At 38.6% G+C, this 23193-nt stretch overlaps 2 protein-coding genes across 2 annotated transcripts in view; one reads left to right on the top strand and one right to left on the bottom strand.

Moving 5' to 3' along the window:
- The window catches only part of LOC126354041 (actin-related protein 2/3 complex subunit 1A-B), a 38759-nt gene extending 21090 nt beyond the window's left edge, over positions 1 to 17669 (bottom strand). The window contains exons 1-5 of the mRNA XM_050003385.1: positions 17536 to 17669; positions 17327 to 17414; positions 8377 to 8528; positions 8096 to 8204; positions 3891 to 4063 (exon numbers count right to left, since the gene is read on the bottom strand). Of these exons, the coding sequence (XP_049859342.1) occupies positions 3891 to 4063; positions 8096 to 8204; positions 8377 to 8528; positions 17327 to 17393 (501 nt within the window). The 5' untranslated portion in view covers positions 17394 to 17414; positions 17536 to 17669. The remainder of the gene's footprint in view (positions 1 to 3890; positions 4064 to 8095; positions 8205 to 8376; positions 8529 to 17326; positions 17415 to 17535) is intronic.
- Positions 17670 to 17890: 221 nt separating this feature from the next.
- LOC126354044 (phosducin-like protein) lies at positions 17891 to 19110 on the top strand. The gene has a single exon (XM_050003387.1). The coding sequence runs from the start codon at positions 17982 to 17984 to the stop codon at positions 18864 to 18866; it is 885 nt and encodes a 294-aa protein (XP_049859344.1). The 5' UTR covers positions 17891 to 17981; the 3' UTR covers positions 18867 to 19110.
- The last annotated feature ends 4083 nt before the right edge of the window (positions 19111 to 23193 follow it).

Genomic DNA, 23193 nt, shown 5'->3' with positions numbered 1-23193 from the left:
ATAAAATGATGCTGGAATGATGTTGGCTGTCAAGTAGTATTTACAAACATTACATGGTTAAATTTCTTGACACCTAGGCGCTCTGTTCAGTGGATTTGGAGCGGGAAAGATGTATGAGTTGGAACAATTTGTGCCGTATCTCCTGCTGCTGCGAAGTCCTACTTGGTGTGGTGGCTGATGGGAGTAATTGCACCCCATTTATATGGTGCTCCCAAAATGGATTTAGTAAACTGATGTCTAAATACTGCTTCTGGGTCATCAACATTAGTTCGAATAAAGATATAATGACGAATCACAGCCAGTTCCAAACTGCTTCTACAGTGCTTGCACAACGTCGTGATTGTTGTGATCGAGGCTACATCTTTGTCGAATCATATTTAACGCGTTTCACCGTTTGACCGCCTGCACCACTAGTTGAAACCTTCAGTCACTTTGGGTTGCTTGTGTGTTGGTTTAAACTCAGTTCCATATAATTATTATTTTCTTTTATGCTGGATGAAATGTGTTTCGAGAATTTATTCTCATTGTCAGGTGCAGTATTTTTTGTGATGTTATACAAACAAACAATGTAAGTGATAGCTGGCATCTGTGGGAGGCAAAGTACGTGATAACCTCAAAAAGATGAATACAGTGTTAGTTTTTGTAAAAATGAGGTCAAAGTCGATGATTAAAAAACGAACATTCAATACTATACATAGAAAGAGCATCTAAAAACAAACATCCTTTATTAATATAATACGAGGTGCTTAGTTAATTATGTTCAACTTATTAATGTTTTTTGTGTTTTCATGCTGTAGCTTGATTACCCTTGATTCTCTGCATCTAACAGAATGAGGTTGGTGGTCTGTGTTCACATTAAACTGTCAGTGTTGTTCACTAATTCAGAGAATCAACAACCTTCGACAAGTTTGCGGGCAGAATGTGAAGCTCAAAATGTTCAAGATGTTGCAGGTATTGTTGAAAATAAGAGTGAAAAAAGCAAACAAGCACTCACTGACATGATAAAAGTTCTCAAATTTATTTTGAGACAAGAGCTTTGCACTGCCAGCTGTGAGCACATCAATTTCTGAAAGATATTGTTTTATCCACAGTTTTGGATTATATGGTATGCACCAGGAAGTGTCTTTTGTAAAAGTTGAAGAGGTTGTCTATGAAAATAAAACTGAAGCTCTTCCAGATTTTGTTGACAGTATTAATATCACCGATGACTCAAGTGCATCAACCGCATCACCTGTAAAATCAGGATGAAAATATGAAGATTCAGTGTATGAATCAAATCAAAGATAGAAGACCTGGGAGTAAGTAACATTGAGTGTCAAAATAATTGCAGTTGTATAGGCGAAACAGCATCCTCATTGGAGTCTGAAAACATTGCAGACCAAGGAAGTAAGTTCAAGGTTAATAAGAAAGGACTTAGTGAAGAGATGGGAAGCAGACATCGAAAACGGAGTATACTGAGTTGGTAAATTAAATGCTGTCAATAAATGGGCATTCAAGAGATTCACTGAAGCCAGAGAAGGTGCACAGCAAATAGCAGCTTCTCTTCAGCAGTGGGCAATAGCAGCAAGTATGCAGTTTAAATCAAAGGCAAGTGATGTTTAGTTCAGAGAGTTGTCATCGTCATCCTGTCAAGCTCTTTAAGCGACAGGCCAAAGCCTCGTTTGCAACATATGACTGAGATTTTGTAATAAACACTGACCACACAGCATGACAATATTTACGAGAGAGAGAGAGAGAGAGAGAGAGAGAGAGAGAGAGAGATTGGAATAACACTGAAGTGGGTGGAACTTGCACAGTATGCATTTCTGTCGCTAGGCATGTATAGCACAACTCATTGCCAGTTCAGTGCTGCCTGCGTTGTTGACCTGGCTTGTTCTGTGCATCTGTAGTGATTGTTTCTGCTAGTGCTGCTTCATTCTTGTTTCATTTTTTATGATGGCAAATTTAAGTGAACAAAGTGTAGCTGTGAAATTTTGTTTTCTACTCAGTAAAAATGCTGTTGAAACTATTTTAATGTTGGAAACAGCTTACCAAGATGATGCTATGGAAAAATCTCAAGTGTACGAGTGGTTTTCTCGATTTAAAAATGGCGATATGCCTTTGATGACAAACCTGGTTCAGGACGTACATCAACTGCCCAAATCGACAAAAGTATTGAAAAAAATTCGAGAGCTTGTTGCTCACAAACCATTGAAAGACAACTGATCAACTGTCTGGAATTAGTGGATTATCTTGGAGCTCAGTTCAGCAGAATTTAACAGAAGATGTGGGAATGAAAAGGGTTGCTGCTGAGTTTGTTCCTTGGGTTCTGACTGATAATCCAAAGCAACATCAAGTTGCGTGCTTTGAAGCAACAGCTTGAAACTGATCAAGATTTTGTGTCAAAGGTCATCACGGGTGCTGAGTAATGGTGCTATGGTTACGACCCAGAAACCAATGGAAGATGTCATCACCACCCTGCCAAAAAAATGTTGAGTCAAATCAAACATCAAAACAATGCCAAGTGCATAGTTCTTTCAGAGTCTGTTCCCCCATGTAAGACAGTCAGTCATACTTTTTATTTGGAAGTTTTCAGAGAATTGTGCAACAGTGTTCTTCAAAAAAGACCTAATTTGTGGCAGACAAGAGACTGATTCTTCTACCAAAACAATGCACCTGCACACACAGCCATCTCTGTTAGTTTTTGGTTACAAATGGCATAGTTCTGCTGCCCGATACATGTTACTCCCACGACCTGGCTCTGTGTGACTTTTTCTTATTTCCACGTGTGAAAAGATACCAATTTGACAAAGTTTGAGAAGTTAAGAGAAAAACAAGGGAGGAGCTGTCAGCCATTTCTAAAGATGACTAAAAAAAAAAATTCAAGCATTGGAGCACTGGTGGGACAAATATATTTGTTGTAATGGAGAGTATTTCAAAGAAGATAAGTTTGTTTTGTAAACAACTTGAAAATATATAGCTTTTAAAAAAATAATTCCTTTTTTTGTACCCTCTTGTACAGTTAGTATAAAACATATGCTGACACACTGAAGCAATAAAAAAACATTTGTTTCAATTGGTACTGAGAACTCTCTTGCATCATGCAATATTCCATTGCTGCATCTGGAAAACTGAAGCTGACAGTGTTCTTGTGTTAGCAAGAATACACTAGAAAATTCAGTCCACAAGTCTCTCAGGAAGTTGAAGCTCTGCAGAGCCAATCTGGAAACGTTTTTAGCCACATGCTTAAAATGACAATATTACCCCCCAACTGCTTGAATCATATCTGGTTCGCAATGTGAAACCTTATGTGCAGCAAAATACACTCTTCCTGATATTCAATTTATATGGTGGCTGAAACAACATCACACGCCATGAGAGGACTTTCATAGATGAGGATGCTCAACCAACATGCCATGTGAATGAGATGGGTGTGATGAACAACCAAAATGTACTTCTCTGTTAACCATGTGATGTTTACTTTGTCCGAGAGGTAAATAATTTCATCACACTACTTCAAAACCATGTGATATACACGACTTCAAAATTGTACGACATCACAGCAGAGCAGATAACTGCATCTGCACACACTCACTGAAGCTAAAATGATATACCAGAACAATGCTATTAGAAGAACCGTTATAAAGGTTTGGAATGCTTTCTATCTTAGAAAAAACAAGGAAGAATGGAGAGTGAACACATTACATTTCCACAAGTAAGGACAAAACTGGTAAGCCTCACCCTCTTCAAAGCTATGTTGTACTTGTTTTTAAGCAATTTGGGAAATGCACATGACTGACATTTAAAGTTGTAAACATTATTAAAACCTGCAGCTACTTTGAAAATAACGATTTGCCTACAAACACAGAAAACAAGTTTCTTCTTTATTACATTCACATATAAATACTCACCTTAAAATCTGTTGATCCAGCAACAAGCAACACGTTGTTTGGATGCCAATCAATTGCTGTGATAGTGGAGCGGATGGGCTTCTTTATATGTTTTGAAACCCACCAATCATTTTCACTTTCAAAGTAGCACACAGAAATCAGTCGTGCTCCGGAACCAACAGCAAACTTGTTTTCTGCAGCACAAATGACAAAAGCATTTGATTCAAAAACAGTCAATAGGGTAACATTTATTAACTGAAGCTCTGAAAAAATGGCTTTCATTTGTATGGAGAGAAGTGCAAGTAAAAACTGCATAAGTACATAAATTTTTATTTGTTGTATTATTATTGCTATTATTAGAAAATTTTCTGGCTGTTGCTTGCGTATGAATAGTTCTAGCTCCTTTCTCTTTTTTCTGAAGCTCATATATAACTTGGAATACAAAACAACAAAAGTATTAGTAATAAAAATCATGAGGATGGTTCTTGAACAAACAAGATGTGGGCCCTACTTGAATTCATCAGTGTACATAATGCAGCAATTATGATACTTGTCCAAATTACTAGCAAACAAAGATATAATAAGGAATACTACAGGATTTAATTAAGGTCATTACATGACTTCTCACCAAGGATGATGTAATACCAATAGCAAGTGTATAGACAGTCACTATTTCATGTGATACTAAACATTTACATTCTAAAGCCCTTTTGGCAAATGAAGGCTTTTATTTAAAAACACCTTCACAAATATCCAAGCTCAAGGAGGATCCATATTTGACAAGTTCCCATTGTGGCAGTAAATTAAATAATAAGACTTTTACATTTATACTCATACTCTGCAAACAACTGTAAAAAGCGTGACAAAGTACTTTCCACTGCACCACGTATCAGGCTTTCCTCCTGTTTGATTTGCATATGGTGTGTGAGGGAAGAACGACTATCTAAATACCTCTGTGTGTGCTGGATTTCATGCAATCTCATCTTATCACTGAAGAACTTATATTTAGTGTACTGTAATATAGGGCTAACAGATGAAATGTATTCTAACAATACCCAATAGTGTACAACTCTGAACCCCTGAACTGAACCTGAAATCAAACAATATTTCAGTAACCAGAATGTACATCTTTCATCCTCTTGGTCAACACTTGTAATGAAGAGAGTTCTCCAGGATGAGAACTCAAAATAACTAATCTTGAACCGGGTGCCAATCTCAGTGTCTGGAGGTAACTCACATATTTTTAAATGACATTTTAGGTTTCATATTTGTTTATTCACTTTTTCTTCAAATTATATGTCAAATTTTATTTAAAATATCTGTTGTATACAAACTTGCAATGAAACACACTGACTGATTAAAAATCCAATATAATTCGCAACTGACCACTAGATTTCACGAGGCAGATTGCCTGTATTAAAGGGGGTAGGGAGTATTGAGTTGTCAGTAGAGAAGTAGTGACAGCAAAATGAGTCAGTCAGGTGATCTCACTGATTAGGAACATTGGATGTCACCTGAGTAACAAACTCATCAAAGATATTTCGACCCTTATAACGCTGCCCATGTTAACTGGAAACATCAAGGAAGGAAGCATAGTAAACCAAGTTCAGGCAGACCTTGTGTACTGACAGACAGGAACCAGCATTGTGGAGGAAGGTTGCAAACTATTGCACAAAATTAGTGCAAGGTATCACTCGTAAGTGCTATCAGCAGTCCATCTAGCACAATGACTGTGCGTAGGAAGTTAAAAATGAATGGGATACAAAGGTTGAGCACACATTTCTGCTATGCAAGACTTGAGGTGGTAAAGATGTCATTGGACAGTGAATGACTAGAAACAAGTGATGAATCAAGCTGTAACCTGTGGCAATCCGATGGAAGAGTTTAGGCTTGGTGAATGCCTGAAGAACATTATGTACCATCATGTGTAATGCCAACAGTGAAGTACCAAAGATGTGGTGATATGGCATTGGGGTGTTTTCCCTGGTTGGGATGTAGTCTTCTTATTGAGCTTAAGGAAATACTAAATGTGAAAGCTTATTAACACATTATTTACAGCACTGTGACCTGTGTACAGTAGAGGAACAGTCTTGAGATAATTATTTGTTTCAGCATGACAATGCTAAGCATTAATGCCATATTTGGTGGACAATAAATTCCTGAAATGGAGTGGCCTGCCGCGCCAGTCTCGACCTGAGTCCAATGGAACACCTTTGGGACAAGTTAAAACACTGACTTGGCTCAAGACCCAAGACCCCTGTGTCCAACATCACTACCTTCCCTGGTTTTGGGTCTTTAGGAAGAATCGGCTACCATTCCCCCCCCCCCCCCTCTCTCTCTCACACACACACACACACACACACACACACACACACACACACACACACACACATACACTACTGAGAGTGACCCCAGCAGAGTCCATGCCATCATATGAAAAAGGGTAGGTACAACCCACATGAATTTCCCCTAATAGGTGTCCAGAGAAGTGTGATCAGACAGTGTGCTTAATCAGACATATTTTATCCTTCTACCTGTGAATGCTAGTTTTTTAAACCAAAACATATTTGAATATTTCATAGCAATGTGGTTTATGCCACAAATGTGTAACTACAGTGCTGCAATTTCAACCGAAACATAGGAACTCAAAAAAATGTATGAAAAGTTAATTACTGACTGATGATTTTGGTAAATAACTGAGATGATTGATCAAGGTTCATGAGGAGATTGCACATCATAAATCACACTAACTGATTAAGAATTATTGCATTGAACAGAACCTGTATGAAATTGTCGTAAAATACTACGAGGCATGTTTTTTAAAGTAAGAATCGTTTTGAAATTAAAAAAAAGACGTGTTAAGATATCTCAATAATTTTATTTTTACATGAAAGCCTGTAACTTAATCTATGCACTGATGCCATTACAGTCTGATTCTTCCTTGTTTATGTTGTGTACTGAGTGTTTAAGATGCCTCCGATAATCGTGAGTCCGCCGACTGCGAAGTACGGACTGTTATAAGTTTTCTTAGTGCTAAAGGCCTAAAAGCGATCGATATTCATCGTGAGATCTGTGCAGTTTACGGAGAAAGTATTGTGAGTGATGGAATGGTAAGAAAGTGGGTGAGAGCATTTAAAGATGGCCGCACAAATGTGCATGATGAACAATGGAGTGGGCGTCCTTCGGTCGTTAATGAAAGTTTGGTGCAGGAAGTGGACAATAAGGTGAGAGAAAACAGATGCTTTACAATTTCCTCCTTGCGGGATGACTTTCCTAAAGTTTCTCATAGTGCTTTGTATGGCATTGTGACTGAGCACTTGAATTACCGAAAATTGTGCGCAAGTTGGGTACCGAAAATGTTGACGGATGTGCACAAAACCAAACGTTTAGACAGTGCATTGACTTTCCTTGAGTGATGCCACAATGACAGTGATGATTTCTTAAGCCAAATTGTTACGGGCAATGAAACATGCGTCACCTATGTCACATCAGAATCAAAGCAACAGTCCATGGAAGTTGAGCAAGGGCATTATTTTGCTGCAAGACAATGCCCGTCCGCATATGGTGAATCAGACCAAAGACCTCATCACATCTTTTCGATGAAAAACTCTAGATCATCCTCCATGCAGCCCCGATCTTGCGTCCAGTGACTACCATCAGTTCCTGCACTTGAGGAAACACCTGGGCGGTCAGCATCTACATGACGAAATCAAAACAGTGGTGATGCAGTGGTTAACAAGTCAGGCGGCGAACTTCTATGAGGAGGGTATTCAAAAACTGGTACAACATTATGACAAGTGCCTCCATATTACCGGAAATTATGTAGAAAAGTAGATTAAGGTACAGGCTTTCATGTAAAAATAAAATTATTGAGATATCTTAGTATGTCTTTTTTAAATTTCAAAACGATACTTACTTAAAAAACACCCCTATACTATGTATGAGCTATACAGATCCAACACACACCCACACACACACACACACACACTTTTTCAGAAACTTCCTTCTTCCACTCTTACTCAATTGTACTGGGTTGGAGTGACCACTTTGAAAGAGGGAAAACAACAAATACGTTATGGGCCAATGCATTACAGTATTTTTCAAAGCACAATGTGGAGTTGTTATGTACAATTATTAAACTTACAGCCATGAAATTTTAGCACTCCATTACATATTCCTAGTATTAACTACTCAAACAACATCGAAAAGTATGATTCTAAGCATACCAAGTGGTGACCACTTCACACATGTGGCTGCTCTATTGATGCGCAGCAAGACAAGTGTTGGTTTCCACTTTCCATCTTCACCCTGAGTCCACACATATGCATTTCGATCCTAAAAATAAATAAATTTTTCTCAAAATGTACTTAATAGGTATACAAATAAAAAAAATGGTTAATATTGTAATGAAATAAAACAACTGTCAATATCCAGAAATTCTGTGATCTATGAAGATATAAAGAGCAAAATAAAAATATTACAAGATTAAATAGTATATTAAACATACCACAGCACAGGTCACAATCCTATTTGTTTTAGGAGCCCAATCAATACCAGTCACACGTAAATCATGCTGGTTCAACACATCCAGTAACTTCCAGTCATTATCTAGACGTTTATAAATGTGAACCTCATGGTTGTTAGGAGACAAAGCCACTTCTGCAAAAAAATATCATAACAAATTATACAGTCTGGAGTGGAACTACCATATGATACTCTAACATAAATTGTGTGCTCGCCCCTCTATAATGAACTTTGATGTCAAAAATCATCACAACATGGAAAAAACGCGCGCGCACACACACACACACACACACACACACAAAAAAGAAAAAAAACTGTATATTGTAACATGAAAGTAAGTACTGTTATGAAATTAAAAAGAACCGTGCTAAGATATCTCAATAATTTTATTTTTACATGAAAGCCTGTACCCTAATCTACTTTTCTACATAATTTCCATCAATATTGAAGCACTTGTCATAATGTTGTACCAGTTTTTGAATACCCTCCTCATAGAAGTCTGCCACCTGACTTGTTAACCACTGCATCACCACTGTTTTGACTTCGTCATCGTCTTGAAGATACTGACCACCGACGTGTTTCTTCAAGATGAAACATGGGTGGCCTATGTCACACCAGAAACAAAGCAACAGTCCATGGAATGGTGGCTTTCAGATTCACCCAGAAAAGTGGAGTTTAAGCAAACAATTTCTGCTCGGGAAAATCATGTACACAGTTTTTTGGGACAGAAAAAGAGTATTGCTTGTGGAATTTCTGTCTCGTAATGAGACAATCAATGCAGCAGCTTACTGTAAGACATTGCACAATCTGCACTGTTCAATTCAGAACAAAAGAAGTGGCAAGTTGAGCAAGGGCACCGTTTTGCTGCAAGACAATGCCCGTCCACATGTGGCTAATCAGACCAAAGATCTCATCAAATCTTTTCGATGGGAAACTCTAGATCATCCTCTGTACAGCCCTGATCTTGCGCCCAGTGACTACCATCTGTTCCTGCACTTGAAGAAACACCTGAGCGGTCAGCGTCTTCATGACGTAGTCAAAACAGTGGTGATGCAGTGGTTAACAAGTCAGGCGGCAGACTTCTATGAGGAGGGTATTCAAAAACTGGTACAATGTTATGACAAGTGCCTCAATATTGACGGAAATTAGGTAGAAAAGTAGATTAAGGTACAAGCTTTCATTTGAAAATAAAATTATCGAGATATCTTAGCATGTCTTTTGTTAAATTTCAAAACAGTACTTACTAAAAAAACACGCCTCGTAATTTCAAAATGCAAGACTATAATAAAGTGATGTAAACTCTAGGTTGAAATATCCACAATACTAGGAAAAGGATAGGTTGAATACTCACCGTAAAGATGACCCACTGTTGCAGACAGGCACAACGATATGACTGTTATATGTTATAGATTTCAGCCAAAGCCTTCTTTAGCAAAGGAAACACACACATTCACACGAGCAAGCACACTTCATGCGCACATGACCACTGCCACTGGGAATTCTGACCAGTTGGAAGTAATGTGTGCATTATGTGTAGTTACTTGTGTGAATGTACTTGTGTTTCCTTTGCTGAAGAAGGGTTTGGCTGAAGAGAGATATTCACATTTTCAAAACCCTTCAATTGTCTCCCAGTGTATCACATTAGTTTGAAATTTGGTTCAAAGGTGCCTACAATCTTCATTCATAATGATGCAAAAGCAGGGTGTCCTGCAGCATCACTCTCAGGCTCAGTAACACTTCAGACAGCAATGTGTGAACATGTGCAAAAAAAAGGTCACAATTCAGAAGTCTGTTGAGGTGTAGGGTGGTTTAATGTCACATTATCACCAAATTTCACCACAATCCTTTCGCATGATGGGAAGGTTGTCACACCACCTCTTACCCACATTTCACCCCTTCTTTTGATGCATCTCCAGTAGAGGTAATAACCCCGACACCCAGTACTGAAACTGTGCACTTTTCTTATGGGTGGCCGAAGAAGTCAATGAAACTACCCCTTCCCTGAGGCTTTGATCCCTACACATTTCGCAGTTGGAAATGACAGTTTGCAGTGTAGTGTGCCTCTAAGAGACTTCAAAACCCATTCAGCTGAGTGGTGCCTCATGATTGCTATAATGTCTGAGGGCGGGCAACCCCCTACTACTGTAGGGGGGGGGGGGGGGAGGCTTTCCTCCCCTCAAGTGCTACAGCAGCAAGGCACCACTCAGCTGAATGAGTTCAGTAGTACCTGACAAGTACATTTTAAAGGCACTCAACAAACTTACGTGGGTGGCACTGAGGGTGATGCCAAATTGGGGGCCTTTCAGGGTCCCTTTGCTATTTTATTGATGCACACATCAATGTATCATAAGTTTGCAGCACTCCATTTGGTTTTTTATAGAAGGAACTACTGAAATACAGGAGTTCCGAAGTTGATATTGGTATTATCATACTGGCCACTCACAATTTATTCTCTAATTTTTATGCAACAGACAGTTGAATCTAACCTCAGTTTCTGACAAGAAATTGGGTAGTCACCTAGTCACAACTGTGGCTAACCAGAATGAATCACTATCTCTACGATAAGCAGTTCAACTATGAAGCTCAATACATTACACAAGCTGCCAACACCGAGTCATTTGCGCCTACACAAGACATTCTCTACCATTTGATTTACATGTTGCTGTATGGGCCAATGGTCTAGTGGTAAATGTCTCAAGTCCAGAGTTCAGGAGCATTCACATTAATATTTTTCTCAATTCTATTCTTAAGTTTGTTGTAAGTGTGTGTGAAATCAAAACAGTCATAATTTAGTCTCCTTGCATTCTTGTACAAGTAATTCTACAACAGATTGATAAAATATCTTGCAGAGCATATTAAAAGTAAAAGAGAATCCATGTTTTCTTATGAGATGGTTGAGTGGATTTCCGAAGAAATTAAGCAGTCTCTCAGTTTTAACATATACGTATTAAACAAAATTTTATTTAACAGCTTATCTTGGAAAATCCTTCTGTGCGGCCGGTCCCGGTGGAGGTTCAAGTCCTCCCTCGGGCATGGGTGTGTGAGTTTGTCCTTAGGATAATTTAGGTAAGTAGTGTGTAAACTTAGGGACTGATGATGTTAGCAGTTAAGTCCCATGAGATTTCACACACATTTGAACATTTTTGGAAAATCCTTAGAGTGAAAAGTTGATTGTACCTTCTACTCTTTTCACAGACATACGGTGTTTGCAAAGCAGACACTTGTGAATTATACAGAAAACTGAATATCACAACAGGAGATACCTCAACAGCCTTAAGCTGCTTTACTAATTGCTATGCCAAGTAATACACAGCTAAAAAGGTTGATACCATAGCTATAATTAACAGCTTTGTCTTAATTCAGTTGCAACATTCACCTGACACACAGTTTGTAAATTCATAGAGCAATCAACATTCCAAGTGGCTCGGAACTTATTCTGTATACTGTCAGAGAATGTACTACAATTAATATAAACGTTACTCACAGAGTCATATTCAGCTGCAAACAGAGCACTACTTAAGGTCAGTTCTAATAAATTACAACTTCTTAACTTTATGTAGTCAGTGGTAAGATATCAGGAACTAAACTAGAAATTAATGTGGCAGCTGCTGGGTGCTAAGCAGAAACCATGTGCTTAGCTCAGCAGGGTGGTCAGAAATTCCTGTTACAAACTTCTAGGACATGTAGGGGTAGTGAGTACAGAACGTTTTGAATAGGAACCCATGTCTGGAATTGTATCGTTTCTGTTCTACGTCAGTTTCAATTCAGATGTGTACCTCGTCAACGTCTGCTTAGGGGAAGAGAAATGTCTCAGAGTTCCCTGTCCTGGTATGCAACAGGGTAGACACGATGACGTGTACTACGTTGAACGATCCCCAGATGTCACTTATTGTCCACTTTGCTGTGAGACCAAGTCAATACCTGTGCATCACCAATAGAGGAAACATGGTGCACTACATGTTTGGGGAATACACAGACATGCTCCTTGTGTATGGCGAAGCTGGAGCTAACGGAAGAGCTGCTAGTCAGCTGTATCACGAACGTTTTCCATACCGTCACACTCCATCACACAAACTGTATGCCCAAGTAACAAAACAATTACGAGAAACAGGTACCTTCACCATGAGGAGGCAGGACTGTGGTGTTCCACGGTGACACCGCACTCCCAAATTTGACGGTGTACTGCGTCGCATTGAAGATAAGCCCGTCAACGAGTTCGTGAACAATTGTGTGTGCAATGGCTGTTAGTCACAGTACCATCTTAGACATTCTGCATGAGCAACAATTACATCCGTACCACTTACAAAGGGTACACCCTATGGGTCCAGCACACTTTCCACAATGTGTGGCCTTCTGCACATGGTTCCTGCACCGTTGCATCGACGCATTCGTTTCCACGTCGAGTTCTCTTCACAGATGAACGTAGGTTCACAAGGGATTGTGTTCTGAATGCTCAAAATAGCCATGTCTGTGTGAACGAAAACCCACATGCCATGCATGTTCAGGGATTTCAAGACAGATATGGAATTAACATGGGCAGGTATTCCGGATGGTCATGTGATTGGACCATACCTCCTTCCATCCAAGCTCACAGCTCCTGCATACTTAGTTTTCCTACAACATGTAATAGACCCGTCCTTGGAAGCTGTGCCATTGAATGTCCGTCAGGAAATGTGGTTTCAGCATGATGGAGCACCACCTCACTTTTCACTGGCTGTCCAGACACATCTCAACAGACAGCATGGTGAAAGATGGATAGGGCGTGGTGGTCGAACTGCTTGGCCGCCACGATCGTCAAATTTAACCCCTATAGACTACTATTTGTGGGGTCATATGAAGAGCCTAATTTATGAGACACCTGTAGAGACAGAGGAAGATCTGCTGGCACGAGTTCTGGCCACTGCACAAGACACTGAAGAGACACCAGGTGGGATGGAGAGAGAGTACCAGAACATGCTTCGGAGGTACAATGTGTGTGACAATGTTGGTGGCCGCCACATCAAGCCACTATTGTAATGTATCGGTACATTGTGGCTGGTGCCGTAGATGCTGGGTTCTTGTTGTTGTTGACTAATGTAAACCATATGGTACAAGTTGTAATGCAAATGCGTGAGTAGTAACGGAACGAGTCAGTATTCTTTTCAAATGGATTGCAACAACTTTACTGGGTCACGCCTAAGTACATTCCTCATGTGGGTGTGGATGAGATAATCATCTGCATTGAAACTGTCGTAGAAAGGAAATGATACGTTTCCAGACATGGGTTCCTATTCAAAATGTTATGTACTCACTACCCTCTATATGTCCTAGAAGTTTGTAACAGGAATTTCCAGCCACCCTGTGTATAGTGTAGGTAGCCACCACCACATCTGAACATTATTCATCACCACCCTTTGGTCCCTTATGTTAATCACAGAGTTGAGAATAAAATATCATGGGACATTCTTTTGGTTTATTGGCACTCCTACAACTTAACATGCAACTGTACTTCATCTCTGAAGGCAAGACACTAAGGGCTGTACTTAGAATTGCAAGAGGTTTGGATTCACTTAAGAAACAGATGAGTTATGAAGACATTCTTCCTGCTGTTGGAGTGCTGTGAATGTTCAAAGACAAGTGCATGATCTTGTCTGCACCGGGAGATGTGGAAAATATTCTGCAACTGCCAGTATGCTCTCTGTTCTGTTCACTGACAAAGTTACTAGTGGAGACAAGAGTTACAGCATGTGATGGAGACAAACCAGCATGCTTCTAAACTGCAAAATATTAGCTTTATCTTTCTCTGGGCAGAATGCACCATATTTCTGCTTAATAACTTGCATAGCACTAACTGTAAGAAGAACAAGTGTCCAGAAACAGATCAACTTGCAACCTTTTCTAAAAAATGTATATACTCTAAAAAGTGTAAACTTTCACTACTTTCTTCCAGTAATATCCCACAAAATGTGCAGAACTTAGGTTAAGTTTGGATGAACTGGTGGAGGTAAAGCTGTGAGAGGAACACGAGTCATGCATAGATAGCTCAATCAGTACAGCATCTGACTGCAAATGGCAAAGATTCTGGGTTTGACTCCCAGTCCTACCCATTCCATGTCTTACACTGTGCTGTCTCTGGCAAACCTCAGTTTTATTTGTTTTCCCTAAACTTAATCATATTTTGCAAATTTCTACTCTACTTCTTGCTCAATGCTCAGATTGAATAAAGGCATGAATAAGCAACAACCCTGTTTCTCTCTCTTCTCAAGCACTTTTTCACTGTCATGTCTGACTGATAACTGCAGTTTGGTTTCTGTACAAGTTGAAGGTTAACATTTCACTCCTGTTATTTTCTCTCCATTATCTTCAGAATTTCAAAGAATGTATTCCAGTCAACACTGCCAATATATTTTCTTCTATGTAGGTACCACTGCAAGAAATTTACTAAAAGAAGGTGGTATTTTTCCACTTCTGTATGTAGTTTTATTTATTTATTGTTATGTTACTAGTTTCTGTCTTTGAGGCCATTATGTCTTGTTTAACATGTGTGAATGAAATGAAAGGAACATATAAATTAAAAGACACTTCCATTTTAATGCAGATAAATTTTTCTACAGCAAAAAAAACTTGAAAATGGCCTAAAAGCCAGAAACTAGTCAAGTACCAATAAAATAAGTAGGCCTACAACAGAAGAAGAACCAACCCACCTTACTACAAGGGACTTTAAATATGGCAGTGATTTCTACTGCAAAATTTGTCTGCAGTAAAGGGTACCACGATGTTATGTCAGACTTTTCATAAAGTTGAAACACAACCATATGATATTTACGCGGTCAGTTCCAGTAGGGTCAGACTATCAAAGTTTGAGTGATATCTCATAAATTAACACTAGAAACAAAGGCCAAATTTTCATGATTCAGGAATCCAAATGAGGCACTAGTGTGCAGTTCCTTCAGGAGTCATTCCTACGCAACTGCTGAGGAAACATTGTGATAGACTTTTGTGATGTGCTAGGTTTGTGTAGTTTTAGAAGGGAAATCAGCATAGCCTCATTTCATGAGTTGGAATGTAGTACCTACTGGTCAATCTGGTTGATAAAGCTAAAGATGATGTCAAGAGATGCACAACTGAGATGGATCAGCATGCAGTACTGAATGTTACTGGATACTAGCAGTGTATATCTTTAGCCACAGATAAACTGAATTGAATTCCTCACACAGAGCAGAATGTTATATACTTCCATGTTTGAGCTGAAGACAACCCCAAATTAAAGCCTCCTCCTGCTTTAGAAATATAGTTTCTTTGATGTTCTCTGAGATCTGGCCTCAATTCCTTGGAGTGATTAACAAGTCTATATTGTTCAGTGCAGCTGTTACAGGTTGCTATCTACTATAACTCTGTATCAAATGACAATGTGGCGATGAACAATTAATGGAATTAAGGAACATGAACAGTATCTGGCTTTACTCAATTATCTGTAACGTCTTTGTGCCTGTAATACAGAATGCTAATTTGTCATGTGTCAATAGATTCTGTCTGTACCAGTGCAGTGCCATGTACACATTCACAATGGCAGAGTAATACACGTATCACTCAAACAGGACACAAGTTGTATCATTGGGTGTCCATCAAATTTTGGGCGGGTACATTACTGTTATACATAACAGCTGTGGCTGCATACAAAACTTTATGTACAACAGTGACAATATGGTGGAGTCATCCTTTTCAGGTGATTTTCACATTCAAATGTCGCTAATGTGCTTACTGAATGAAAGTGAATTATCAAGAATTATATCCCTAATGCAGAGGTTGTGCATAGAACAAATTCCATCATCCCATGTGTATTAAAATCTCTTAGGGGAATTTGATGGGAAAGTAGTTGTATTAACTCACTAAGAGCTGACCAATGGAAATGCTCATTCTGTGCCAAATAAATGTGAATTGTAACAGTGACTGCTCATAAGTTGGTGTGAAGGGTGACGAGAGAATTGTGGCAGCTGTCCTAGGATAGTTACAAAAAGCCCTTTCCCCAGCAGTCATGTAATTTCCGTTGACATGCACAGAAGGGTCAGACTGTTTAAATAGGGGTGTCCTGGAAACAATAACGACACCTAACCTACGTGTTAAGATTTTGAGCTCCTCCAAATGAATCCACTCAAACTCCTTCACCTCCACCAATGTGTTTTCCTTATGTAGGGCCTAATATATTTTTGAAAGGCAGATGGGCTTTACAGAATGTCTACATCACAATGCACAGTTAACTAATATTCAAACATAAAGAAGTGGTCAAATGGTTATTTCCCCTTCATTTTCAAGATAGACCTGACTTGCACACGATTATTATTTTGTTGGGATGACTGATTAATAGTAAGTGTTCATCTTTCATGTTTTGTTGAAACTGCAGTAATCACAAAAGTGTGATGGGTTTCTAAATAATGTTCAAATCGCAAATAATTTAATCGGAAGAGCGGGCTTTATGGCAGGTTCAGGTACAATAGAGGGCTGTTTCGGGAAATAATTAAGAGGAAAAAGTTTTTTTCTTTTTTTAAAAGATTTTTTGCAGTTCAATATGTTGGTGTGTGTGTGTATCAAAGGATACGTTTCTGAAGGATAATATGGGTGGAAAATACTATTACAGTAAATATAAAAATAGTATTGCAACTACTTCGATCGGATGTGTCAAAGATCACGTATCAGTTCTAACAAACAGTATAAGTACCCAGTCAGTTAAGAACCGATTACTGGTCGGTCAGCACACGGTAGTGTTTGAATGACGGTGGTTAAGTGTTCGCGAGAAGGAAAACACGTCTTTCATTTAAAGCACGCATCCTCAAGCCCAGTACTTACCGCTGTAGCACCTGATGGACTGTAACTTCTAATGTTTTTTGCCCACAAGTAAAAACCAAGAAGACATATAGTCTAAAGACGTGTGTATCTATCTATCAAGCTATACTCACGAGTTCTGTCTCTGTTCCAAGCATGACACGTTATGGGATTTACTCCAAAGCTGTGTCTTTCCACCATTTCGTTTGGCTCGGTCTTCACCTGAAAACAGATGCATTTATTTTTCCTTTCAGCTTTTCAACATATCTGCAGGTAACGCCCAGATGAAGCGATAAGCACCAGGACCACTTTGAATGTAATATATGTTGAATTAAGGACATACTTGTCCCGGTCGCCGAAAATAAGGAATTCGCGGACTCTGGTCCGTCTACACGAATACCTTCTCCCGAAATTTCTTTTTCTTGTAAGTTTCAAACACCCATCTCTTCACGCTAGCCCATAACCATCAACTTAACGCAACCGCTCAAAGATGATTTCATCACAGTGCGTGTAATCATAACATTTATGTTTACAGGCATCTGAAATTGTATTAGGACTTAAAAATAACTTGTGTTTATGAATTCGCTCTTTCTATTAGTTTTTCCTCGCAATGTCCAAACTATTTACAGTATTTATATCGTGTCCTTAAATATAAAAGGAGCTCATGGCTCAAATAACAGCACTGCACGAGAAGCAATCAACTGCATATCTTTCCACTATGTTGTTTGAGTTGTATCAAACGTTTTGACAGGTAAACAATTAGCATTTTCGCGGTTACTGAAAGCAGTCATGACTACTCTAGAAGACAAAATTCTGGGCGAGAAAGTTCACTGCTACTGTAGCAGTAGTGAAAGTGAAGAAGAGAAATCAGAAGATGAGAGTGAAACACCTAACGCCGCAGCAGGCGCTGAAGGAAAGTCATCGGATGTACCTCCGCCTGACCCATACAAATGGGAGGGATATTCCACAAACACCGGCCCTAAGGGAGTGGTTCAGGATTGGCGGCGATATAAACAACTGGAGATTGAGAAGCGCGCCGAACAAGAAAAGGAGCGGTTGGACCTGATAAAAAAACTTTCCTTGACGTGTAGATCAGCATTAGATGAAGAGAGAGACAAAAACAATGAGGAGCTAGATCCCGAACTTGCAGAGCTTTTGAATGACGAGAACATTTTACTTGAATATCAGAAACAAAGGATGCAAGAAATGATGCAGCAGATAAGTTCGCTTCCAAGATTTGGCAAAGTTATAGCTTTGACTAGTGGAGAAGAATTCCTTGATGCAATAGATAAAGAACATAAATCTGTCACTATCGTCGTCCATATATATGAAGACCATGTACCAGCATGTGAAGCAATGAATGGCTGTCTTTTGAATTTATGCCAGGAGTATGCAAATGTTAAATTTTGCAAAGTTATTGGATCAGCTGCTGGTGTCAGCAAACGTTTCAAAATCAACGGAGTGCCAGCATTATTGGTTTATAAAGGTGGCCAGTTGGTAGGAAACTTTGTGCGTGTCAGTGAGGAGTTAGGCGATGATTTTTTTATGGAAGACGTCGAGAGTTTTCTTCTTCAGCACGGCATGCTTCCTGACAAATCATGTGTACCTGCAATTATAAGGCAACAAAAAGATGATGATGACGATGGCAATGCTAGTGACCTTAGTTTAGAGTAACAAGTATTCCAAGAAACTGTCGAAGCTAACTATTTTATCAAAAAACTTTTATGAGTGCAGTTTGTAAGTATTTCTAAAGTCACTATATGTTACGTTAACACAATTTATAAATTGTTATAGTTGATGCTCTTAATGTGAAATTATATATATGTCTATATGTGTGTGTGTATCATAAAAGCAACGAGATATAATGTAGTACTTTAGAAGCTACTGTTAAAAATATATTTGTAATCCATAAAATTTATTTACTGAAAATTTTTAACACAACATTACCTCCTCAGCTCCTAAAGTTTTGATGAAATTTATTTTTCAAGGTATCTGTGTTTATGTAGGAAAACAAAACGTAATGAGTGAGGTTATAACATAATATTAAAACATTTAAATCATATTTATTTAAAATTCAACTTCATGTATGTTGAGACTCAACCAAAATTTAGTTAACACAAACAGATCCATTTAATTCAGAACACCACACACATTCGGCTTAGCAGCTACAGTAACAAGTTTCTTGTAAAATACTAAATTGTGTATTATACGGTCTGTACTGCAACTAAGAATAGGCCTAATGGAAAAATAAAGTAAAAATTAGTATAAACATTATTGAAGAGGAAAGAACAATGTTCACTATCGAAGTTAACTTCTGTGACTGTAGATCAAGGAAAACTTAAGCTATATTAAGTAATAGTGAAGCTATATTAAATAATAAGAAGCTTTACTAAGTAATTTTTCCTGCTGTAGGAAGCATTAGCACTAAATATAGTGTGGTATCTTAAAAGAATGTATAAAGATCATTTTACAGTGATAGCTATAGAATTACACACACACACACACACACACACACACACACATTCAAAACTAACAAAATGTGGAGTGGAGCGTTACAAGATAAAGGAGATACTTTTGTTATGACACTGATGCATATTTTATAGCTTTCATAATGTTCAGTATACACACAACTAGAATTTGGTCACCATGATGAAAGTGTTTGTGGATTAATTATCACATCTGCAGATTGCAATATTATTCTGAAACTGGTACTGGTAATGTGAATATTTGTAATGTGCTTGCTTGCCACTCAACACTTTCTTTGTTGTTATTCTATTTCAGGTTTTCTGTAGTTATGTCATTATCTTGGGCAAATTATTGTGCAGTGTTAATCCCAGATAGAAACTGCTGTACTGAGTTTTTTGGTTGTTCTTCCTTTGGTAAATGTATGTCCGAATGGGCTCTTGCTGCATAATCACATACTGAACTATTTGTGACAGTGCTGCAAGTGTTTTTCCTGATGTGCACATAACAGATTGGTAACTGACCTCACTTGGTACAGTGAGTATACCCATTTTCAAAACATGTCTTTACAATAAACATGAGTGCTACATTTAGCTAATATTCTTAAAACGCTTTTGTGCAGTTTGAAAATAATGTCCATGTTTTGTGCATTGATTAGCACCTCATCTAGGTCTGCAGCTTCTTATGTTTCTAATTTCTGTGTTGTCTTCTTGACTTCATGCTTCGTTTTGTTACGGGATGCATTATTGTGCATCATTGTGCTGGATGTGCAATTCATTGTTGGTGGTTCAGTTGTTTTAGGGATTTTTTTTTTGCAGCTTCTTTGCAGTACCTGAGAAATATTCATTGAAAAATATGAAAAAATTGATATGATGATCAGGGCACTGTAACATCTCAAGCCAAACATTTGTGATTTCAATTAACGAGGCTATCTTATTTAGATCAACATCTGTTTGTGAGTACTATCCCTCTTCAAGCTTTTCCCTGTCCCATCCACTACCACTAGTAGTACATGATTACCTGTCGTAAAATCTTCACACAGAGGCCGTCAGTCTTCTGTCTCTTGACTGAGCTCTGCACCCAGCTTGAAAAAGCTGGTGAGCTGATACTCACCTTAACTTCTCCTGCAAGTGGAGCCCTACCCCTCTCTTTTGACTACAGTACTTTCTCCTTTCTAACATTAGTGGTGTTCCTAGGTTTGGTGTTCATGAGCATAAAGTCTGCTGCACATTTCCTACCTCTACACCTGCTTGGTCCTCTCTCCACCCAACTCTGGGAGCTGGAACCTGATAAACAAGCAATTTAGACACATGCATACCACACCACATTAGGAAACATTAGTTTCATGGAAAAAATACGGAGGAGAAAATACACACCACAGAAAAGAAGTAATTGTTTTAAAATATGAAACTGTATTTTACAAATTAGTGAAAATTTATATCCATGCACTCATTCTAGGTAACCCTTCAAAATTAGTCAGTCATTCAATTTGCGTACCATCTGCAAGTTACAATATGATGTGATGGTGGGTATGTGCTGCAAGATATTGTTCCATTCCCTGTTACCCTTGTGACTGCTGAAGAATACTGTTAACCATTTCTGTAAGTTTACTGTCTTGGTTTATATAAAATTTGTTTGTAAACTCTACCGAATAGTAGCCAGTTGAAAGTATTGAGGGGAGCGTACAATTTCATAAACAGAAAATATTATCCCGTATGTTGTGACTGCATTGTATGTTGTACAAAGGTGTCATTATAGGGAATAAAAATACAAGATCACAAACTAAAAGGCCAGAGAATACTTTATAAATGTGGTCCATATTTTTATTTATATTTGTCTGTCAGATTTTTTGGAAGCAGCTGAGAGCCATATGGGGAGATCAGTTAATGAAAATGTCCATGATGATTGGGAATATCACAGTTGTTTTCATAAACTCCACTGAAGAAAAAGCTGCTATCAGCCTATTTTTTTGAATTAATAATGTATTTCACTATCACTGATTTTGGGCTGAGTGCCATCTTCAGCCAAGAAATGCGCACTACTATCTAACAATGGGCATACATGCAAAAATAGTTGCAGTGAAATAGATCATTCATTCAAATAGTTTACAGTTTTATATTCAGTAATATTTAATGGAGATTACTGAATCAAATTGGGTAGAATCAAACATGTTGTCAGAACTTGACTAAAACAAGGGGTAGATGTCCAGGATGAATTTTTACTTTGCAGTGGAGTGTGCTCTGATTTGAAACTTGCTAGAAGATTAAAACCGGCCAAGACACAAATATGGGGCCTTTGATTTTTGCAGGCAAGTGCTCTATCGATTGAGCTATACAAGGACAACTCACAATCTGCCCTCACAGCTTTACTGAGGCCAGTACTTCATCTGCTACCTTCCAAACTGTCACAGAAGTTCTCCTGCATATCTAACAGGACTGGAACTCCTGGAAAAAAGGATATTGCAGACACATTACCTAGCCACACTCTTTGGAAGATATGAAATGAGATACCGGTGGAAGTAAAGCTGTGAGGGCAGGTCATAAGTTGAGCTGGGATAGCTCAGTAAATAAAACACTTGCTCATGAAAGGCAAATATCCCATGTGTGAGTTGCAGTTCACCAAATGGTTTTAGTCTGCCAGGAAATTCCAAGGGATGGATTGATAGGACACATCCTTAGGCATTTAAGAATCACCAAATTGGTAATACCAAGAAGTGTGGTGGCTAAAAAACATGGTGGGAGACCAATGCTTGAATACAGGAACTAGGTTACTGCCAATGCTGGTGCCGACACATCATGCGCTGTGAACCTAACCATATAACAAGAACAGTGCTTGACGTGAAATAACTGGAAAGAGTCCCCAGACATCCATCAAGTACATGGATGAGGAACCTAAAGAACAACATGAAAACATTGTTACTGTACACTGAAAATACGATCAGGATGGAATAACAAGACTAGGAGGATAGACCCCAAGAGAGACAGAGAATAAGGCATAAAAGAATAATTCATTTTATTCCCATATTAAGTGAAAGAGTTTGTTTTAGTTTATTTTTAGACTGTGGTTTTTACCTGTTACATTTATTTTTTGTTATAGTTATTTTTGTTACTTGCATTGTGTGGCCGTGTGTCCATTTTAAGAAAGTAGTTGTGACCTTCACTCATCACCACAATATCACGTGTACACTGCCAAACAAAAAAAGTAAAGTACCCAGGAGAGAAGGAGGAAAGGTGGAGAGAGTAACTGATGTTATTTCAGTGATTACAAAATTGAGTCAAATTTATAGAGCGCTTGGCAGTATGAGCTCACTGATGTGGCACTCCATCTGGCCTGAATGCATGCACTGACTTAGTTTGGAAGTGTGCCATAAAGCCGCTGTATCCTCTTCTCAGGCAACCTGGTGTACAACTGTTGTAACTGGGCTCTGATATACTGGCACTGGGACAGAGTTGACATTCAAGCTGTGGGGGCCAGGTATATCCGTCTAGATACTGCAGAGCTTTGAAAATACAATAGCTATGAGAGATGTCAGACATGT

Source organism: Schistocerca gregaria, chromosome 3, assembly GCF_023897955.1.
Source record: "Schistocerca gregaria isolate iqSchGreg1 chromosome 3, iqSchGreg1.2, whole genome shotgun sequence".
Lineage (NCBI taxonomy): Eukaryota > Metazoa > Arthropoda > Insecta > Orthoptera > Acrididae > Schistocerca > Schistocerca gregaria.
Note: the sequence above shows the minus strand (reverse complement) of the source record. Positions and strands in the feature narration are given on the sequence as shown.

Excerpts from the sequence above, each read along its gene's own strand:
- LOC126354044 (XM_050003387.1), top strand. The coding sequence starts at position 17,982 with ATGACTACTCTAGAAGACAAAATTCTGGGCGAGAAAGTTCACTGCTAC.